General features: G+C 33.6%; 1 protein-coding gene across 4 annotated transcripts in view; it reads right to left on the reverse strand.

The window, feature by feature from the left end:
• ANTXR2 (anthrax toxin receptor 2) overlaps window positions 1-18,652 on the reverse strand; it is a 163,367-nt gene that overhangs the window by 115,305 nt on the left and 29,410 nt on the right. For 3 of the 4 annotated variants that reach the window (XM_011966229.1, XM_011966228.1, XM_011966227.1), the window contains exons 8-10: window positions 10,748-10,808; window positions 8,229-8,327; window positions 6,385-6,454 (exon numbers count right to left, since the gene is read on the reverse strand). The exons of the other annotated variant lie outside the window; for it this stretch is intronic. In XM_011966229.1, coding sequence (XP_011821619.1) covers window positions 6,385-6,454; window positions 8,229-8,327; window positions 10,748-10,808 — 230 coding nt within the window. The remainder of the gene's footprint in view (window positions 1-6,384; window positions 6,455-8,228; window positions 8,328-10,747; window positions 10,809-18,652) is intronic. 4 annotated transcript variants of the gene reach the window in all.

Here is an 18,652-nt window from a genome sequence, read left to right on the forward strand (position 1 = left end):
GGCTCAGTGCCATATGTCAAAGCTACTCTGATCTGAGAAATGTTATACTCCATGAATTATGATTGACATTTCAATTCACAGTAACCTATTTGCAAAGTATTCATTTGCTTCTGACTTTATGCATATCCAATAAAAGATTGTCATTTTATGATCCATTAAAAAGGATGAAAAAATTAAATAAAATTGTGAAAGACATTTGCTGGAAGTAATAAATGATTTACCTCCAATTTGCACATACTGAAAATTAAACTGGCAACTACTCAAAAAGTTATTACAATTATGGTGACTTAAGGTATTTTGAAATCAAGTGCTACTATTTAATGCTCTGCAGTGCTTTTTAAACGATAGTTTTATGTATGATAAAGATTTTAAGTTGGAAGATAAGATTCCATATTCATCAATAGTTTAAAGGCACCCCTTCTAGTAATGAGTTTATATGTAAATTAATGTTTTGACTAAGGATACTTTTTTAAAAGTGGCTAAAAGATTTTTGAATTAAATGACTTATTTTAGTATATCTCAATATGTGTATATAGGTAAAACAAAAATTGCAGTTAGCAAGATTTCTAGATTTCAGAAGGAAAAAGAGCTATATTCAGAGATTTACTGGACATCACAGGAAAGCTGTATTATAATTGTTCTGAGTATTGCACTAAAAATAAGCACTTACCATTTGTTGTGTGTTTTTTTAATAATATTCTTAAAAGACACTTAAAAAATCATCCAGTCAATTTAGTGCCTAAATCAATCAAATTTAGCACATTTTATCCAAAAATTTCAAGTGCCTTAGTGATATGGTTTGGTTGTATGTCCCGACCCAAATCTCATTCTTGAATTGTAATTCCCATGTGGAGGAACCTGATAGGTGGTGACTGGGTTATGGGGGTGGTTCCCCCTATCCTGTTCTCATGATGGTGAGCAAGTCTCACCACATCTGATGGTTTTAAAGTGGCAGTTTTTCCTGTGCTTGCACTTCTCTCTCCTGCCACCATTTGAAAAAGGTCCTTGCTTCCCCTTAGCCTTCTGCCATAACTAAGTTTCCTGAGGCTTCCCTAGTCATGTAAAACTGTGAGTCAATTAAACTTCTTTCCTTTATACATTACTGAGTCTCAGCAGTTCTTTATAGCAGTGTAAGAATGGACTAATACATTTAGTAATAATGAAAAGCTTTGATAATATAAAATTTAGAAGCAGATATGTAAGAAGATTTAAGTACCTATTTCAGGAATATCCTCTACATCCTCATATAGGTGTCCATCTTTAAATACTTTTCATGATCCAAACATCTACCAAATAATTCTAAATTTTAGAAAGTTCTTCCTTATTTTGATCTGAAATTTGCTTCCCCTTAACTCCTACCCTTTTTCCTCCTGTACCGATAAAGAGTAAGTCAAATCTGTCTGTTACGTAACAGATCTTCCAATGTCTTGAGAGTTAATGCATCACATCTGAATAGTATTTTTTTCAATATTTTAAATTGTATCCATTTAACATTTCCATATGTGGTGACATCTTATTAGCCACCCCTCCATGTGTTCATGTGTTAAAAGACATTTCCAGAACTGTATATAATACTTAGGATGAAGAGGCAATGCGATTAGGTGAACTTATCACATTGATAGATATAATCTGAAAACTGCACCATGTGAAGGAAAAGAGAAATGTTCCACCAAGGAAGTGTGGGGTACAGAAACAGAGAAAGCCTTTTGCTTTAACCCATATCATCATGATTCTAGTGTTTATATTCAAATAAAGACATAACTAATGTCTTACTATCCATGATTTTTCAAAAAAATAAAATCTCATTCCTTACAAGAAGCAAAAGGAATAATGTGTGGTTGTATCACCTGCTACTAACATAAGAGAAATAGGGATTGTATAGACACACACACACTTACAGATGTAAGTATGCTTTTGGAAAGAACAGAAACTACAGTAAAGGCAGAATTTATCTAACCAAGAAAGAGAAATAGAATTAATCAATTTTATTCCAGGAAAAATAGATTGGGTTTAACACAGAAAAAGAAAGTTGAAGAAAATAAAAAGATTCTATTACGAAGCCAGGCTCTAACCTCAACTCTGCTACACTGTTCATCTCAATGATCCTTCAGTTTTCCTTGAAATTTTCCACATACAGTGATGTCCCACCACTTCTTACTCAAAACACTCTGTCAAGTGTCTTCCCACACTGCCTTTTAAGAGAACTAATACTATCAGTTTCATCTGATTTAGATATTTATTTCATATTTGCCAGAAGATTCTGGCCAATGTTTTTGAAAGCACATTTAACTATACCATATGCCTCCTTAAATCATCTCCATCAAACAAACTGTAGGATAAGACTCCAGTTCATTCTGTTCTGTTTTTCTTTCTTCACAATGTGTTTATGTATATTTACCCAATTTGTTCTGTTCTTCTTGCCAAATTACAGGTTTGAGATCTCAAGTATTGCAGAACAGCTGTGCTATTGTTGATGTCTCACAGAACAAGGGTCAGAGAATAAACCCATGTTGCAAATACTTGTAATACTTGCACATTAAACTGTGAGGCTAGTGCCCTGGATTAGGGAACATCCAAAGAATGTCAGAGAATGCATCCTATTCAAATTTAAGGAAGACAATTTGGCACAAAGGAACCACTTTTAGAAATAAATTTCTAAATAATCTGCAGATTTTTCTTGGTAAAACAGTTTGTTTAATCATAAACCATTTTAAAAGTAAACTATGTTCAACAAAAGAAATAGAAAACAACAACCTCACTACTATGACCATTCTTTCTGTTTAAATACTAAGAGTTTTTTCATCTTAGCCTAAATATCTATATCAAATAAAGAAATTTAATAAATACAGATCTCTGTATTTATCAGACAGGTCTATCAAAAAAAAGTTATTGAAAGATCCATCTGAACAATGCTCAAAATGATATACCTGGATAGGATTTGCTCAGATAACTTTAACTTTCCTTTACTCCATAACATTAAATTCCAAATGACGACCTGTGTCCTAGCTACTTGGCTACAGTCTTAGTCCTCAATCTCCCACACGCTCTTTTAAACCAAAATCCACAAGCCTTAAGTTTTTACAAGAATAATCCTCAAGCAAAGTGCAATTCATGAAATAACATAAAGATAAGAAAAGAACAGATAGAGCAGGCTAATGAGATGAGGCACATGCCCATGGATGCAGCTCTGAGACTGTGCATCTGGCTTTGAGGCTCTCTGTCTAGGATTACTTCACCAGCATGTTGTTAATTATTTAAGTGAGAGAATGAGGGGAACTATCACCACATCTGTCACCCTCACACAGGAAAAACCTTCATTCATTGTTGGGCCAGATGTGTTTATTTGAAACATAGACTAACTAGCTACTTAATGGGTCTGAATCCTTAGCCAAAAGCTAATTAGGCAAACATATTAAGCATCAGTCACCTTACAAGGCTAAACTGTTTCAATTGCATTGATTTTGATCCAATCTCATAAGAGAGTTCATCACCTACAAAAGTGTCTGAAGAAAATTCAAGGCATAGGAAAGGCCCAAATTACTTGCAACATACTAAGTAAAATAAATAATGATGTCCCCAAATACCCAGTACATTAACAAATAAAATCTAAAGCTTTACTTCAGTAGTATCATGTACCTGGTCCAGGAAAGAAAGGCAAAAGTAATTCTTTTAGACACATCTCTGTCCCAGAACATTCTCAGTTTGCTTGTAGGTGAAATATTAATGTCAAAATCTAAATGAATGATGATTTTTCATGTCTGATATTTATTATGCTATGTGTGATTTTAAAATGTATCTCCTGGGTATTTAACCTATCTACAAATAATTAAAGTATATCACTAGCCTCGATGGTATTTTCTTCAAAAGAAGACTGTGCCCAAAGGCAAATTCTAGAGAAAACAAAATCAGTGCCTGGGATAAAAAAGGCATAATGCATTTTATAACTACTTCAGAGAAGAAAGTAAGTTACTTTCGTTAACTAGTCACTATTATTTAAAATAGTGGGGTTTTTTGGTTTTTTTGTTTGTTTGTTTGTTTGTTTGTTTGCTGCTTTAAATAGTATGGCCCCCAAAATAAAATTCTGACCATTTTCCTCCATCCTGGTACAGGTACCTGATCCCAGCAATCAAATTACCTCTTTCAGATTTTTATGTTAACTGGTAAACAAGAATATTTGAGAAAAATTCATTCATCCTTTTATCCACCAAACATTTAGTAAATCTACTATGAATCAGACATTGTGTTAAGTGCTAGTAATACAACAAGAAACAAGATAAAACATGTTCTAGCAGGAAGTAGAAACATAATAACAGACAAACAACTGGCTTTGGAGAAAAAATAAAACATGAAAAAGGTATACAGGTTATAGACTCAAAAGAGAAAGATTGCATGATTAAATAGAGTGATCAGAAAAGGGTTTACTGAGAAGGTGACATTTAAACTAGACTTAAAGAAAGAGTTTATGTGCTCCATTGACATACAGTGTTGGTAAATCATAAGTTAGGATTTTTTTGTTTTACTTAGACTAAGTTCACATGTACAGTTCTAGATCAGGGAAAGAGCAATCCAAGCAGAGGCAACAAGAAGTACAAAAGTGCAGGAGCAGGAGTGCGCAGATGTGGTCAAGAACAGCAAAGAGGCCAGTGTGACCATAACTGAGTAGAAACAGCAAATAGAAGATGAAGTCTGAGAGGGAGTGAGAGACAAGACCCTGTAGAACTTGGTATAGTATTACACTAATTAGACTTTTACTTCGAGTAGGGTAAAGAACTCATCACCAAGAATCTTAAGTGAAGAGATGACATAAACTGATCTGTTTTAACAAGATCACTCTTGTGAAGGATGGAAACAGAAAGACCAGTTGAGAGACTAATAATCTAAGCAAGAGATGACAGTTACTTTATCTAGAATGGTAGCAGTAGAGGTAGAAAGCAGAGATTGGATTTTGGATAAATTTTGAAATTAGAGCTGAGAAGATTTGTTGATAGACTGGGTCTAAGATAGAGAAAGAAATCAATAATGACTCAAAAGATTTTTACCTGAACAACAAAAATGATGAAGCTGCCAATGGCTAAAATGGAAAATACAGTTTGGGAGATAGATTGGGGGAGTAATCAGGAGGACCAACCTGGAATTACAGATTCAATAAAACAAGACTAAACTTTAAGTCAATAGATGCATCATGGCTAATACAGACACGATTACTCAGAAAGCCATCGAGTCCTATGGTGTGCTTGGGGTTAAGATGACTCCACAAGAAACTGACTTGCCTCAAATTCCAATGTCAATTTAATTTACCTATGGCTAAATTATTACATGATACAGAAAATGAATAATAGTCCTAGTTTTGTAAGCTATCTTGTGCAGCTTCTTTGAATCTATTTAAAATAGAAAGCTGATACTGTTCCAATTTACTTGCATGACCAAAAGTGATGTATGATAGATATCTTGAATACTTAAGCATCCACAAAAGATAAATGTTCAAGTCAGCTTAAAAATGCTAGAATGATTTTCTTAGTTTCCATAGAGGAAAATATAATCTTCAGTCTCTAAATACTAATCCAGATTTTGGATTGTGGCCTTGTATATGTAATTTTTCCCTGCTTTCAGTATCAGATCTATATAAAGAGATCGTAGAAGACTGTATGCTATTAGCTATCTTAAACATGCTCTACTGTTGGGCTAGAGAATATTTGAACTATTTGTAATCATTTGCTTCATCATAGAACTGAAAAAAAATCACAAATGGGGACACTAAATTACCAGTAGAATTATTTGTGTATAAACAGTTCAAATAAGACTCCTTCATCCAAACTAAATATATTTTTCTTTTTAGCCGATATCGTGGTTTTTTGGCCACACAAAAGAAGATGAGAAAATAGACCTTAACAGAAATGGAACACAAAGCACAAGTTAATACAAATGTACAAGCATTTCCTAGTGAAAAGTGTGCCTTTTTTTAGCCATGTTCTTGATGTTCTTTAATAGCAATATTTATTAAATACTATAGTAATTATTGAAAATCTCACTTTTGAACTGTGTGTGTGTGTGTGTATGTGTGTGTGTTTAAAATAACGTTTATGGCTCTGATTATTTATAGGTTCTAATAAGAGTTCTCAAACCCATCCAGATAAATATTCATAGAGCCTTTTTAATCAGTATTGAAGAAACTAGATAAAACACATTTTAGCATTTTCAACCTACTAAGAGTATAGCTGAAGTGCTAACTTGCTTGCCTAGTACTAAGTGGCTTGCCCAAGGCTTACTTTTTAATGCTCTGTATATTGAAAAAAAGATAGAATAAAGTGACCAGTGTATATGTCACCATTTCTAAATAATTTTTTACTAAAAATGTTATAAAATGGTTTTAAATTAAGTACTTACTCTCCAGCTTTATTCAGGATAGGTGCAGGACAAAGCATAGAGTTCAACTGTACACTTACTGGTTTTACACCTAGAAAATAAAATGCCACTGAATTAAAAAAGGGTTTCATGCATCTCACACAGTTTCATTAATAATATGAACAGCATGCTTCAATCAGAGTTCAAATGTGGAATACTAGATATATTAACATAAAACAACTAAAGAAAGAGAAGTAAAAGGGAATGAAAAATGGAAAGAAAGATTACATGCTCCGTTGACATATAGTTCTGGTAAATCATAAGTCAGGATTATTTTGACTTAGACTAAGTTCTAGATACTATAAAATATATTTTATCTTAAATTTTTTAAATATCTCAGAATTTTTTAAATAAAAGCTCTGTATTATTTTAAAGGCACACTTTGGAAAAGATGAAGGAAGATGAAAGTTAGATGTCCAAAGGGAAATGAACTTATTTCACAAGTTTAATAAAACATTTGTGTCTACAGTAAATAAATGCATTTTGTGAAGTTGTATACTTAAATCGCCCTTGTAACTTTAATAAAATACAAGAAAAATGATTTAGACTAGAAATATGAAGAAAAGTTACTTAGTCAAATTGATCCTTCTAGAATCTAAAAGAGGAAAATACCAATTTCATTTATTTGAGGATTTACTTTAACAAACTTAATCTTATGTAGCTAAACATGACATACGTTTATTTTATAATGATCTCAAATATGTAATCAAAAGGAGCTAGGCCAAGCTAATGCTTAGATACAAATGACAACTGAATAAAAATAAAATTATTTGTCCTACTCAATTGTGGAACCTACTATGAAGAGAGTTTGTAAATTTTTGCCTTACTAAAATTGTGATCTTAATAGAAAAGAAAGGAATTAATTGTAATATTTACTATGCTGAGATCCTCACCATTTTAATTCAATAAACACATATTGAATAGGTACTGTGTGTATGGCCAAAGCTGTGTTAATTGGAGTGTTTACACTCAGATAAACAGCAAAATGGCAGATGAATGTAAAAAAATAACTCTACCAGAATTTACAGAGTTATAAAGTCTGCCTTACAATATAAATTTTGAAGGACAATATAATAATTAATAAGAAAAAACGTTTATATAGATACCCAAGATGCTCATAAAACTAAGATCTATTTAAGAGGGAGGGTTTTTTCAGAATGAAAATAAAAACTTACTCTTGGCTTTTTTAAAAGTCAAGGACAGGGAAAATTAAAACTCAATTCAATAAATATGAAAATTATCAACCAACACTATGCTGGGTGAGAATCTGAGATGCAAAAATCTGTAAGGCAAAAAAAGACTATCTTCAATAAACTAACAAATTATTGGGAAATCAGATAAAGAATACAAGTGACCAAAAAAAGAAAAAAGAAAAAAAAGGAAGAAGTAGGAGAGAAGCCAAAGATAATTAGATTTTAAGGCAAGTGTGACAAGAAAGAAGCCTGAGGAAAGAAGCAATTAAATCATGTGGTTGACGCAGTAGGTACCGAGTACAGTCAGGAAAAGTGAGTTCAGATATCAGCTCTGTCCATTATTAGCTGTGTCACCACATACAAGTAATTCCATTCTTTTAGCCACAAACCATCATCTCTTCAATGAGGGTAGTTAGGACAGGGTCTAGCATTTATTAAGTTATAAACAAACATTGCCATTATTAAATAACTATTAAGTAATTATCACTACTATTTGTATTATCATTCAGACTTCATTTCTTTCTTCTTTGATTAAAAAATATGTCACAGCTTTAGTTGGAGAAGAAAAGAAAACATTTGATGCTGATGTGCTTTGCAGAGATTAAGACAACACTGAGATTACTGGGGACCTACTCTTTGTATATGTTTCATTTACAGTGTAGGTGCAGAGAACACTGCCATTCCGACTGCCCAGCATGAATCCTCTTCCACTTAAGACAATCTGAAATTCCTCTAGAAGTAAAAGGAAAAATAAACATTTTAATCACTGCTTTATCAAAAAAAAAAAAAAAAAGACAAGCTGAAATGAAAGCATTAAGGCGCATAGAATAATTTTTTTCATGAATGTTAATAGCAAAGAAGACATAGTTCTATATTTCCAACTATGCTGGCTTTCTTAGATCCGCTAGGTAAATGTAGTGAAGATACCCTTCACTGCCACATGGGGATGCATTATTTTATTTTCTAAACAAAGTGATTCCCAGTAGTGACTGTGAATGAAAGCATTAACAGTCATTCCCAGACAGATACTATACAAACCTCCTCAATTTCCATCCTTAGGAAAATACCAGGGAAAAAAAAAAAAAAACGTTATTTGTCCCTACTCTCAGGTATTAAGATTTGGGAATGTAAATAAAACTAATTAATCATGTATGTTCTTTGTTCTTAGAAAAGTCATATGTAGTACTTTCTTTAATCTATGCCTGTTCCATACAGAATTCTTCTTTAACCACTTCTTCACCTTACTAATCCTGATTTATTTTCTATTTCAAACTTATAAATAATCAAAAGATCATGTATTTTGGATTGCTAATAATTGATGGCCAGTCGCAAAAGTTGATTTAACTTACTGTACCATTATTTATAATAGAAGCAAGCACCAAAAAATGTTAGAGAGTGGAGAGTGAGAGAATAGGCTGGAATGAAAGTTAACTGATCAAATATCTTGACAATGAATGCTTACTGCTAAGCTGCAAGATAGTATATCAACTATTTTAATAGCAATTAACACTTGTTTAGAAGGTAAACTGAAGCACAAATAAAATTTTAAAATTTTAAATAGTTTATTTGAGCAGATAATTCTTGAATTAGACAGATCCAAATCAGAAGTGGTTTGACCGCTCTACCAAGGGAATAAAAGGGGGAGGCTTTTATAGAACCAGAGTGGAAGTAAACCAAAGAAAATATTTGATGGGTTACAGTTACACAGTTGCCTTATTTGGTCTATCCCAGTGGAAAGTCCCTAGTTATATAAGTTTGTTAGTTGTTTTTGATTGGTTGCACTTAAATTCTATTTTTCTTAATATAGGCATTTGCAATAAACAGTTCAAATTAAGTTCCAATTATATTTGCAAATCAAGTAAGGTTAAGGCTACTTATGAGGCCTAAGTGTTTTTGCCAGCTTGGGGCTTCTTCAGGCCTGTTCTCCATTTTAATTTAACATTACCAATCCTCTAAAACTTCTCATATCTAACATAATACAAGTATAATATAGTCATTAACTATGCAAGAAACTACTGCCAACCCACTTTTCATTTACTGTGTTATGAAAGGAATTTTACTTGCAAGTTAAAATACAGTTCAGATAAAACTTAAAATGTGATTCGGTAAGAGTATGGCCATTAAAGTCAGACAGGCAAGGGTCAAACAGGGTAATTACCAGGAGCAAGTACTGAACCTGTCTCTGCCTCAGCTTCCCCATCTCTAAACCAGGGATGTATAAAACTTTCAAATGGTGTTGTTATAAGGATTAGGTAAAATTATAAATGCAAACAATCCAGTATACACTCAGCACAAAACAGGAGTTTAATACACAATAGTTACTACTTTAATGTTATTTTTCCATTTATTTTTCTTTGTTATGTCTAGAAATGTATTAACCTTCACTTTTAGGAAAGATAATCCTTCCCTGGGATGTTCAGATGCACTACTTCCCTTAAACATCTCCATATTCATTCATTAGGGAATCTAGAAGATGCAGTGTGAGATCATGCACAACAGGCTGGGAGGCTCTGTGGTAAATTACACAACATATTTTCTCCCCCACCAGACCCAATATTTTTCCTTTTTAAAGTAAAGTCAGGTTAAAATGAACTGTAGGTCAGGCTTGAAAAAGAAATAAAATAGGCCAGAAAGAATCACACTCTGTCTGGGCAAGGATGGCTGGGAGGTGTGAAAACCTGAGTATGTGCTTAGCACCAGCTGATGAAGCCACCTGCTTCCTTCCTGCCATCCGTCCATAAGTCACTTCCTTACGTGCCCTGAGCTGGCAGATTCTGTACTTTGGCCAGGTCATCAAAGCATGGAGCTCAAAGTCTACATATATCTGACTGTTTGTATAATCAGACAAAAGAAACGATTTCATATTTTATTTTATTTGCCATAAGAAAGGTCTCAAACGTGAACTAAATATACAGAAGATTCTAAAAGCCTGTCACACAATATGCTCATTATTTAAAATAACATTCCAATCTTAAAAATTTGAATTTAAAATAGAAATATTTCAAGGAATTATTTAAAAATTCTTACACAAAAAAGATGCCAAAAAAGTTAATTTTGCTATTCTTTTTCCAACATGAGTTTCATATCATATATTTTAGCTAGGAAAAAAAATACAATTTCTTACATGGTATTTTTAAATTCTAAACACTTACCCCCCACACAGACACTTGAGGGCTGCAATTCTAGGATTTCAGTACATGACTGAGCTAGTATCTAAAAAAGAAAAAAAAAAAAAAGATTACCAAGCTATAGATCTAAATTACAATGTTAAGTAAATTATAAGATTAGTAATAACCTTGAGGTCTTCTCCATACTTCAACAGATCACAGAGAAAATCTATTAACTATAGCGTATATAGCTACCAAGTTCTTAGGAAACTTCTGCAGTGTATTTCAGGGTATATCTTAAGATTATGTACTGTAGGATCCTTATTTGATTAAAGTAAATTCAGATAAGCACAGGAAAAGTAAGCATTGTCTCAAAGTCTGATGACCTTTGAGTATGAATAGATAACTAAAATTTCCTGCTGCCACAAAATCTATGTTGACCTTCCCAATAAAGCAAAAACAAGGTAACAAATCAGATCCCCTGTTTAGTAATGCTGTTACGTTTTCTGTTAAGAAGACCAATACGGTATCAATAAAAAAGCACTGCTGACTGGGTGTGGTGGCTCAATATAATATCAATAAAAAAGCACTTCTGACTGGGCACAGTGGCTCATGCCTATAATCTCAGCCCTTTGCGAGGCCGAGGCAGAGGGATCACTTGAGGTCAGGGGTTCGAGACCAGCCTGGCCAACATAGTGAAACCCGTCTCTACTAAAAACACAAAAAATGAGCCAGGCATGTTGTCTCATGCCTATAATCCCAGCTGTTCGGGGGGCGGGGGGTGAGGCAGGAGAATTGCTTTTACACAGGAAGCGGAGGTTGCAGTGAGCCAAGGTCATGCCACTTCACTCCAGCCTGGGCAACAGAGCAAGCCTCCGTTTCAAACAAACAAATAAATAAATAAAAATAAAGATAAAATGTAAAAAGCACTTCTCTTCATTGGACAGTGGCATTTCTATTCCATTTCTCAGGCTTAATTCTTGTGGGTGCTATTCCCTCTTACATGCATAAAAAATTACAATTGCAGAGCATAGACTCCTTGTATGAGCCAATATTCTTTTCAAAAACACAGACTCTGTACTCAAGCACTCCCAGAACACAGGAACAGAACTGCTCTTCTTAGCTTGTTCTGAGAAACAGAAACCACCACACAAGGGACAAGGCTACAGCTGAAAAACAATGATGAAATAAGCTGCTCCTCATGGACAACAATCCTGTCTTTATTTTTAGACCTGCTTTGCACGATATTGTCAGTCAGACAAATTCCAGATGATCTCCAGAATGCCTTTCTTGACATTCCTTTCTTGGCAGAGGTTGAAGACAGATGATGTACAGCAGTTTCTAGCATCTCCTGTTCATAACTAGAATAGGAAGTAAGGACTGTAGCAGGAAATAGACATGCTTTCCATGCTTTCTTTAATAACAGCAAAACTATAAGTTCTCAGCCCCTAAAATCAACTGTGTCAAATCATGGAACGTTGTTGCTGAATATACCTCTCTGAAAACAGGGAATCATTTGTACTTTTTAAGATGACTTTCCAATAAACTCAACTTTTCACATAGTGATTAAGGATTTTGTGATTAGAAAATAAACCTTGTAAAATTTTATATCTGAGAAACTGCATATGAGGCCTATTTAAATCCAGAAATGACCAAAGAGATTCCATAGGAACTCAAAGGCCTTTCTGCACCCAAATACCTCCTCTTGGTCTGCTACTTTATCTACAATAACCAACATTCACTTTTATGGGTTCAAGAATTAAGAATCCTTGTTAAAGGTTAATGTGCCCTCTTGGAAGGGTAGTATCTCAAATCACTAACATCTTTAAAAATTTGGACATAATTCAGATAATAAGACTCTGAACGAAATAGAATAGAAAAGATCTGCAAAGGAATATGAAGCTGAAAATGTTCCAAATAACAAAAATGGGCATTATCGTTATAGCTTTGGCCCATCTGAAATAACAGTGACAACAGTGAACCATCAAAATGAAAGGTCAAAGGAAAACACAAAACCCCCAAATCTATTTTGTCTGTTATCAGTCCTGAAGGAATTTGTCTTAAAACAGATCTATTAAGGAGACTAATTGCATCTTTCAGTTTACAATCTCTTTATTAGTTATTTAGCCATAGCTTTATCAGCATTACTGAAAAAATATTTCAAGTACCCAGGAAAACTATGAGACATTTAAAGATTACATCTATTGGCAACAGAAACCATTTTTCTACAATTCCTTAGAATAAAGTAAATCAAAAAATTACAAAAGGATTTCCTAAAGATCATGTCAAAAAATATGCATCCAGAATGACCTCAGTGAATTTGTAACATTATATTTGTTTTCTCTCTTCTACCAGTACTGACCATAAGTCAATCAGATTTCACAATATGTAAGATAATTGTGCATATGTTGACTTGGTCTTTTAATCTGATCCAATCCATCAAAACATTTCTAAATAAATGAGAGTTCCGAAAGCAAGGTCAAATGAGCAATTCTCCTAAGGAGATCTCCTTAAGACTGAAGAACAAACACCCTCAAGGACTATTGATGATCTGAATCTTTGGAGCTAGGCCCTGTATATCCCCTATAAGGTATTTTAATTTTAAAGAAGAGGTTCAGGATGATTCAGCAATTTATGTTCCATTAAAGTCTGAGTTTAAAGAAATCAAGTTAAATTAAGCAGCGATTAAGGATAGCTAATGTTAGCTATATCCTGCAGTAAACAGTATAGCATATATTTGTTAATAATAATACATTTACATTAATTTAATATTCATAATCAATTCTTTTAATCAAATAAGTTTTTCTAAAAATAATATAATTGAATGGAAAAGTGACCCAGGTAACACATTCATTGAAAAGCAAGTAGTCAGAGCACAAGTATAACATTGGTGTCACAATGTAATGTTATCTAATTGAATTTCCATGGTATGTGCTCCTCTCTAAAGTTTGTTTTATTTTTTAAAAATCTCTTTGGACCTTAAATTATATTATTTGAGTGCATAACTCACCTCTTCTATTAGAAAACAAACTTTTTGAGGAAAGTAATGAGATTGCATTACACTATACAGCACATTCAGGGCCTTACACGATGTTTTGTGCCTTCAGTACAACCAATAAGTGCTTACGGAATAAACATTGAACACAAAAATTAATGAGGATATTAAAAATGTCTCATTAAAAAACCAACAATCATATTAGGACACAGACAAGCCAGGATAAAGTTAATTTATGTGATAAAGCATCCAGTTCTTCCATAAATTATGAATGCTGGAAATCCAGAAATCTATAATTTGAAACAAACTTCACCAAAACCATTTCCAAATGAAAAATAGAGAGGAGGGAGAAGAGTAAGAAGAGAATTTATGCCTTTTTAGAAAGTAAAATTTGTACTAAATTTGTCTTTTTCCATCTAGAGTTTACCATGTTCCAATATTAAGACAGCAATAACTAGAAATCAAAATAATTTGATGTCTGAATGCAAATAGTTTACACCATGAATTTTTTGAACAGTTCTACAAAAACAAAAGTTAATAGTCTATTCCCACCAAGTAATTATACAAGTTGAAATGTTCAAGATACGAAAATGGGTGAACAGACACTTCTCAAAAGAAGACATACAAGTGGCCAACAAACATACAAAAAAATGCACAACGTTGCTAATCATTAGAGAAGTGCAAATTAAAACCACAATCTCACACCAATCAGACTGGCTACTATTAAAAAGTCAAAAAAAACAACAAATGCTGGTGAGGTTGTGGAAAAAAGGGAATGTTTACACACTGCTAGTGGTAATATTAGTTTAGCCACTGTGGAAAGCAGTTTGGAGAGTTCTCAAAGAACTTAGAATTGTCATTTGACCCAGCAATCCCATTACAGGATGCATATCCAAAAGAAAAGAAATTCTTCCACCAAAAAGCACTCGCATGTTCATCACAACACTGTTCACGGTACCAAAGCCATGGAATCAACCTAGGTGCCCTTCAACAGTGGACTGGATGAAGAAAATGTGGCACAGAGATACCATGGAATAAAACACAGCCATAAAAAAGGATGAAATTATGTCCTTCGAGGCAACATGAACGCAGCTGGAGATCATTATCCTAAGTAAATTAATGCAATAAAATAAAACCAAAGACTGCATGTTCTCACTTATAAGTGGGAGCTAAACATTGGGTACTCATGGACATAAAGATGGGAACAGTAGACATTGGGGAAAACGATGGAGGAGGAAGGAAGGGAGATGAGGGTTGAAAAACTAGCTATTGGGTACTATATTCAGTACCTGGGTGATGGGATCAACTGTACCCAAAACCTCAGTATCATGCAATACACCTAGGTAACAAACCTGCACAACCTGCACATGTACCTCCTGAATCTAAAATAAAAATTAAAAGGAAACAAAAAAAATAGCATAAACAAAAATGAGTCTATTATATTAAAACTGTCATCTCTATACAACTGACAAAGAGGGGAAATGTTCTAAACACTCTAGTTAATTTTTGCCAAATTAAATAATATTACTGACAGACTGAACATTGGATCAGGTGTCCCATCCACAATAAATGACAAATTATCTTTAATACTTTGCAACTCCATCACTTGTACAAACAGAGAAAATTGTAAGGACTTTTCCTCTAATATATGCTGTCATCTATCTTTATTATGTTTCAATGGTAAAAGAAAATAGTTTCTACTAAATATAGCCTTAGTTGACGTTAGAGAGAGCTAACAGCACCATAGACCAATAGATCAAATTTAAAGATAAACCAAGTGCTTAATAAAACTAGGGTAGTTTATGTCATGCACACACTAAATGCTAAATTTCATCATTTGATATTTTGTGGGATATATGCCCATGCATAGACACATACACACACATATTGGCAAAGAACTTGATATCACCATGAAAAAGTATACTATCAAAGCATCTGTTCACCCAAAAAGTAATATTAGTATTAAGGAGTATTTACAAATTAAAAAAAAATACCTTATTACCTAATCCCTAGTTTTAAGTCCTCAAACACTAACATAGATGACAAAAAGTCAAATTTTCTTAATTAAATACAAATATCAGTAGTCTAAAATTCAAAAGAATTTTGAACATGATAATAGGTAACCATTCGTTGGACACTTATGTTCCAGCAACGATGCTAAGTGCTTTTTATGATTTTTTTCAGTTAATCCTCATAAGTCTAATAAATAAATATTTTATCCATGTTTTATAGATGAGGAAACTAGGGCTTAGAAAGATTTTTTTAACTGCCCTAGAACAATTAGCTCTTAACTATGTTGTCCCCAGGTTTGATTGAGTCCAAACCCCATTCTTCTAGCCAGCGCTTTCCACCACCCTCCAGGTTTGTGATGGATAATCTAACCATTACAAAATCTAACTCTTAACAAACTAGCGAAATGTATCTGCCTGTTTTGTCTGGACTCCTGTAATGCTACCAAAAATAATCTAAACTCTGGCTTATTCCTTATCCTCAAAAGTATATCACTAAGCTTTCACTTTTATTTGTTGGGATTTTTTTTCCTTTTTTCTCAAATTTTTTTAAATTTGTTTTTAAGTTCCGGGGTACATGTGCAGGTCAACACGTTACATAGGTCAACATGTGCCATGGTGGTTTGCTGCACCCATCAATCTGTCACCTAGGTATTAAGCCCAGCATGCATTAGCTACTTTTCCTAATACTCTCCCTCTCCCCACCCCACTCCCAACAGGCCCCAGTGTGTCTTGTTCCCCATCCTGTGTCCATGTGTTCTCATTGTTCTGCTCCCACTTATAAGTGAGAAGGTGCAGTGTTTGGTTTTATGTACCTGTATTAGTTTGCTGAGGATAATGGCTTCCAGCTCCATCCATGTCCTTGCAAAGGACATGATCTCTTTCCTTTTTATGGCTGCAGCGTATTCCACAGTATATATGTACCATATTCTCTTAATCCAGTCTATCACTGATGGGCAATTGGGTTGATTCCATGCCTTTGCTATTGTGAATAGTGCCGCAATAAACATAAGCATGCATGTATCTTTGTAATAGAAAGTATGTTTGTTTTTAAATTCCTAATGCCATTGACTTTGGATTAATTAAAATGTTTAATCATTCTATGAATTTGTAACTTATAGGATAGCCAAATACTTAAGGCTCTCTCTCTTATTATTATGTTTCTTTCTTGTCTTACTCTATTAATGCTTTCTACCTCTATTAATGCTTTCTACCTCAAATTTGTTTTGCACAGATAAAAATACGTAGTTTTTACTTCTTAGCTTCATTCAGAACCTAAAAGACAATAGAAGTCATACTAGAATAACAAGCTACCACAAGCCCTAACTCTGGTTTGGGAAGGCAACAAGCACTTAGAAAACTGCAAAACTCTGCTTATAAAAATTAAATTTGTTGTTTGATATTAGAACACATTTTCTTCACTAACTATGTGAATGACATCTAGGTTTTATAGTTCTAAAATTTTAGAATTCACCTGAATTGGGAACAGAAAAGACATTCAGAAATGTGAGGCCGAAGTTTGGGGGTGTTTTTCTTTCTTTCTCTGTACTTTTTCTGGAAATGGAGCAGACATTGGGTAAATTTTTCATATGGAATGTTAGCCTTTGGTCCTTTCCCCCTCACTGTCTCACCTAGGTTGTTAGACACACACAGTAACTTCTTTTCTAAATATGCTCTCTATATAGGTTTGCTTTATCTCCCAAAATACTCCATTTCAATGTACCTATTCTTATCTCATGAACTCATTCATACTTTATATTGAATGTGAATATGTGAATTAATATTGTAAACTCAAAATGATGTTTGTTAAGCTATGAAAAATAACTGCATGGAAATTCAGGCAGTCTAACAATTTTAAAGTGAGAAATATGAACAGCATGAGGGGAAATCTTCTAAAACGGGATCCCAATATTGGAAAAACAGGTCTACCTATAAGACCAATTTCTCTGTTGTTCCTTTCTTAGTTTCTTTCCCTCTCATATTTGTGAATCAGGGGGTACCTGAAACCTTTTTAACCTATGGTTGTTCTCATAGGGCACAGGTTAGGCAGAAGATAAAGGTATGAACTTCCAGGAGGAATCTGTCTAGGCAAAATAGCTATTGGTATACACAATACTATTTGTAAGACTTGTGCTTTTAGTCTGCTGAAAATATACAATAGAAAAGAGTTAACAAGCATGGGGGAGAGAGGGGAGTGAAGGGTGAAAAATTACTTAGTGGGTACAATGTATCTCATTCCATACTAAAAGCTCTGACTTCATCCTGAAGCAAAATATCCATGTAACAAAATTATACTTGTACCCCAAAAATTTATACAAATACAAAATTTTAAAAAACATACTGAGTTCTAAATTCTGATATTTGGTATAAAAAGTCTGCATTCCAACCTATCGTGCCCATGAATTAAATGCCTAAAGATAGTTTTAAATATTTGATCTCTGCAATAATAGTCACCATCCTTTCTCATTGAAACCTTCTCTCCTATTTAAGATGTATGTGTCTTGAATGCCTCCTTTAAAATGTATGGTAAAAAGTCTGTCATGTATTAACATGAGAAACTCAAAACCCAAGTATTTTCCCTTTGCAGAGTTTTTGGGATAAAACTGCTGATGGAAGAATAACATTAACCGCTTATAAATTATAATGACATTTTCTGTTGCTTCAAACTGATCATATAAAATTTTGAAGCATTATTTTTACAATTCAGATAAGCAAAATACTCTCAATAGTTCAGTGAACACTGCTAACTAATTTCATGGCATTTTTCTATTTGGCAAGGGAGAAGTGTAGGATAAGATAAAGTTGCTTATGTATCCCTCTGGGTTCGTTTTCAGTTAGCAGCAAGTCCAGATCCAGCCTTAAGAGTCAGCTATGACTGCCCTGCCTGCTGGCCTCCTTGAGATTATAGATGTTTGGCAGCAGATGAAAGTAGATTCCACTGTTGTC

The sequence above is a fragment of the Mandrillus leucophaeus genome, unplaced genomic scaffold, assembly GCF_000951045.1.
Source record: "Mandrillus leucophaeus isolate KB7577 unplaced genomic scaffold, Mleu.le_1.0 Scaffold75, whole genome shotgun sequence".
In the NCBI taxonomy this organism is placed as follows: Eukaryota; Metazoa; Chordata; class Mammalia; order Primates; family Cercopithecidae; genus Mandrillus; species Mandrillus leucophaeus.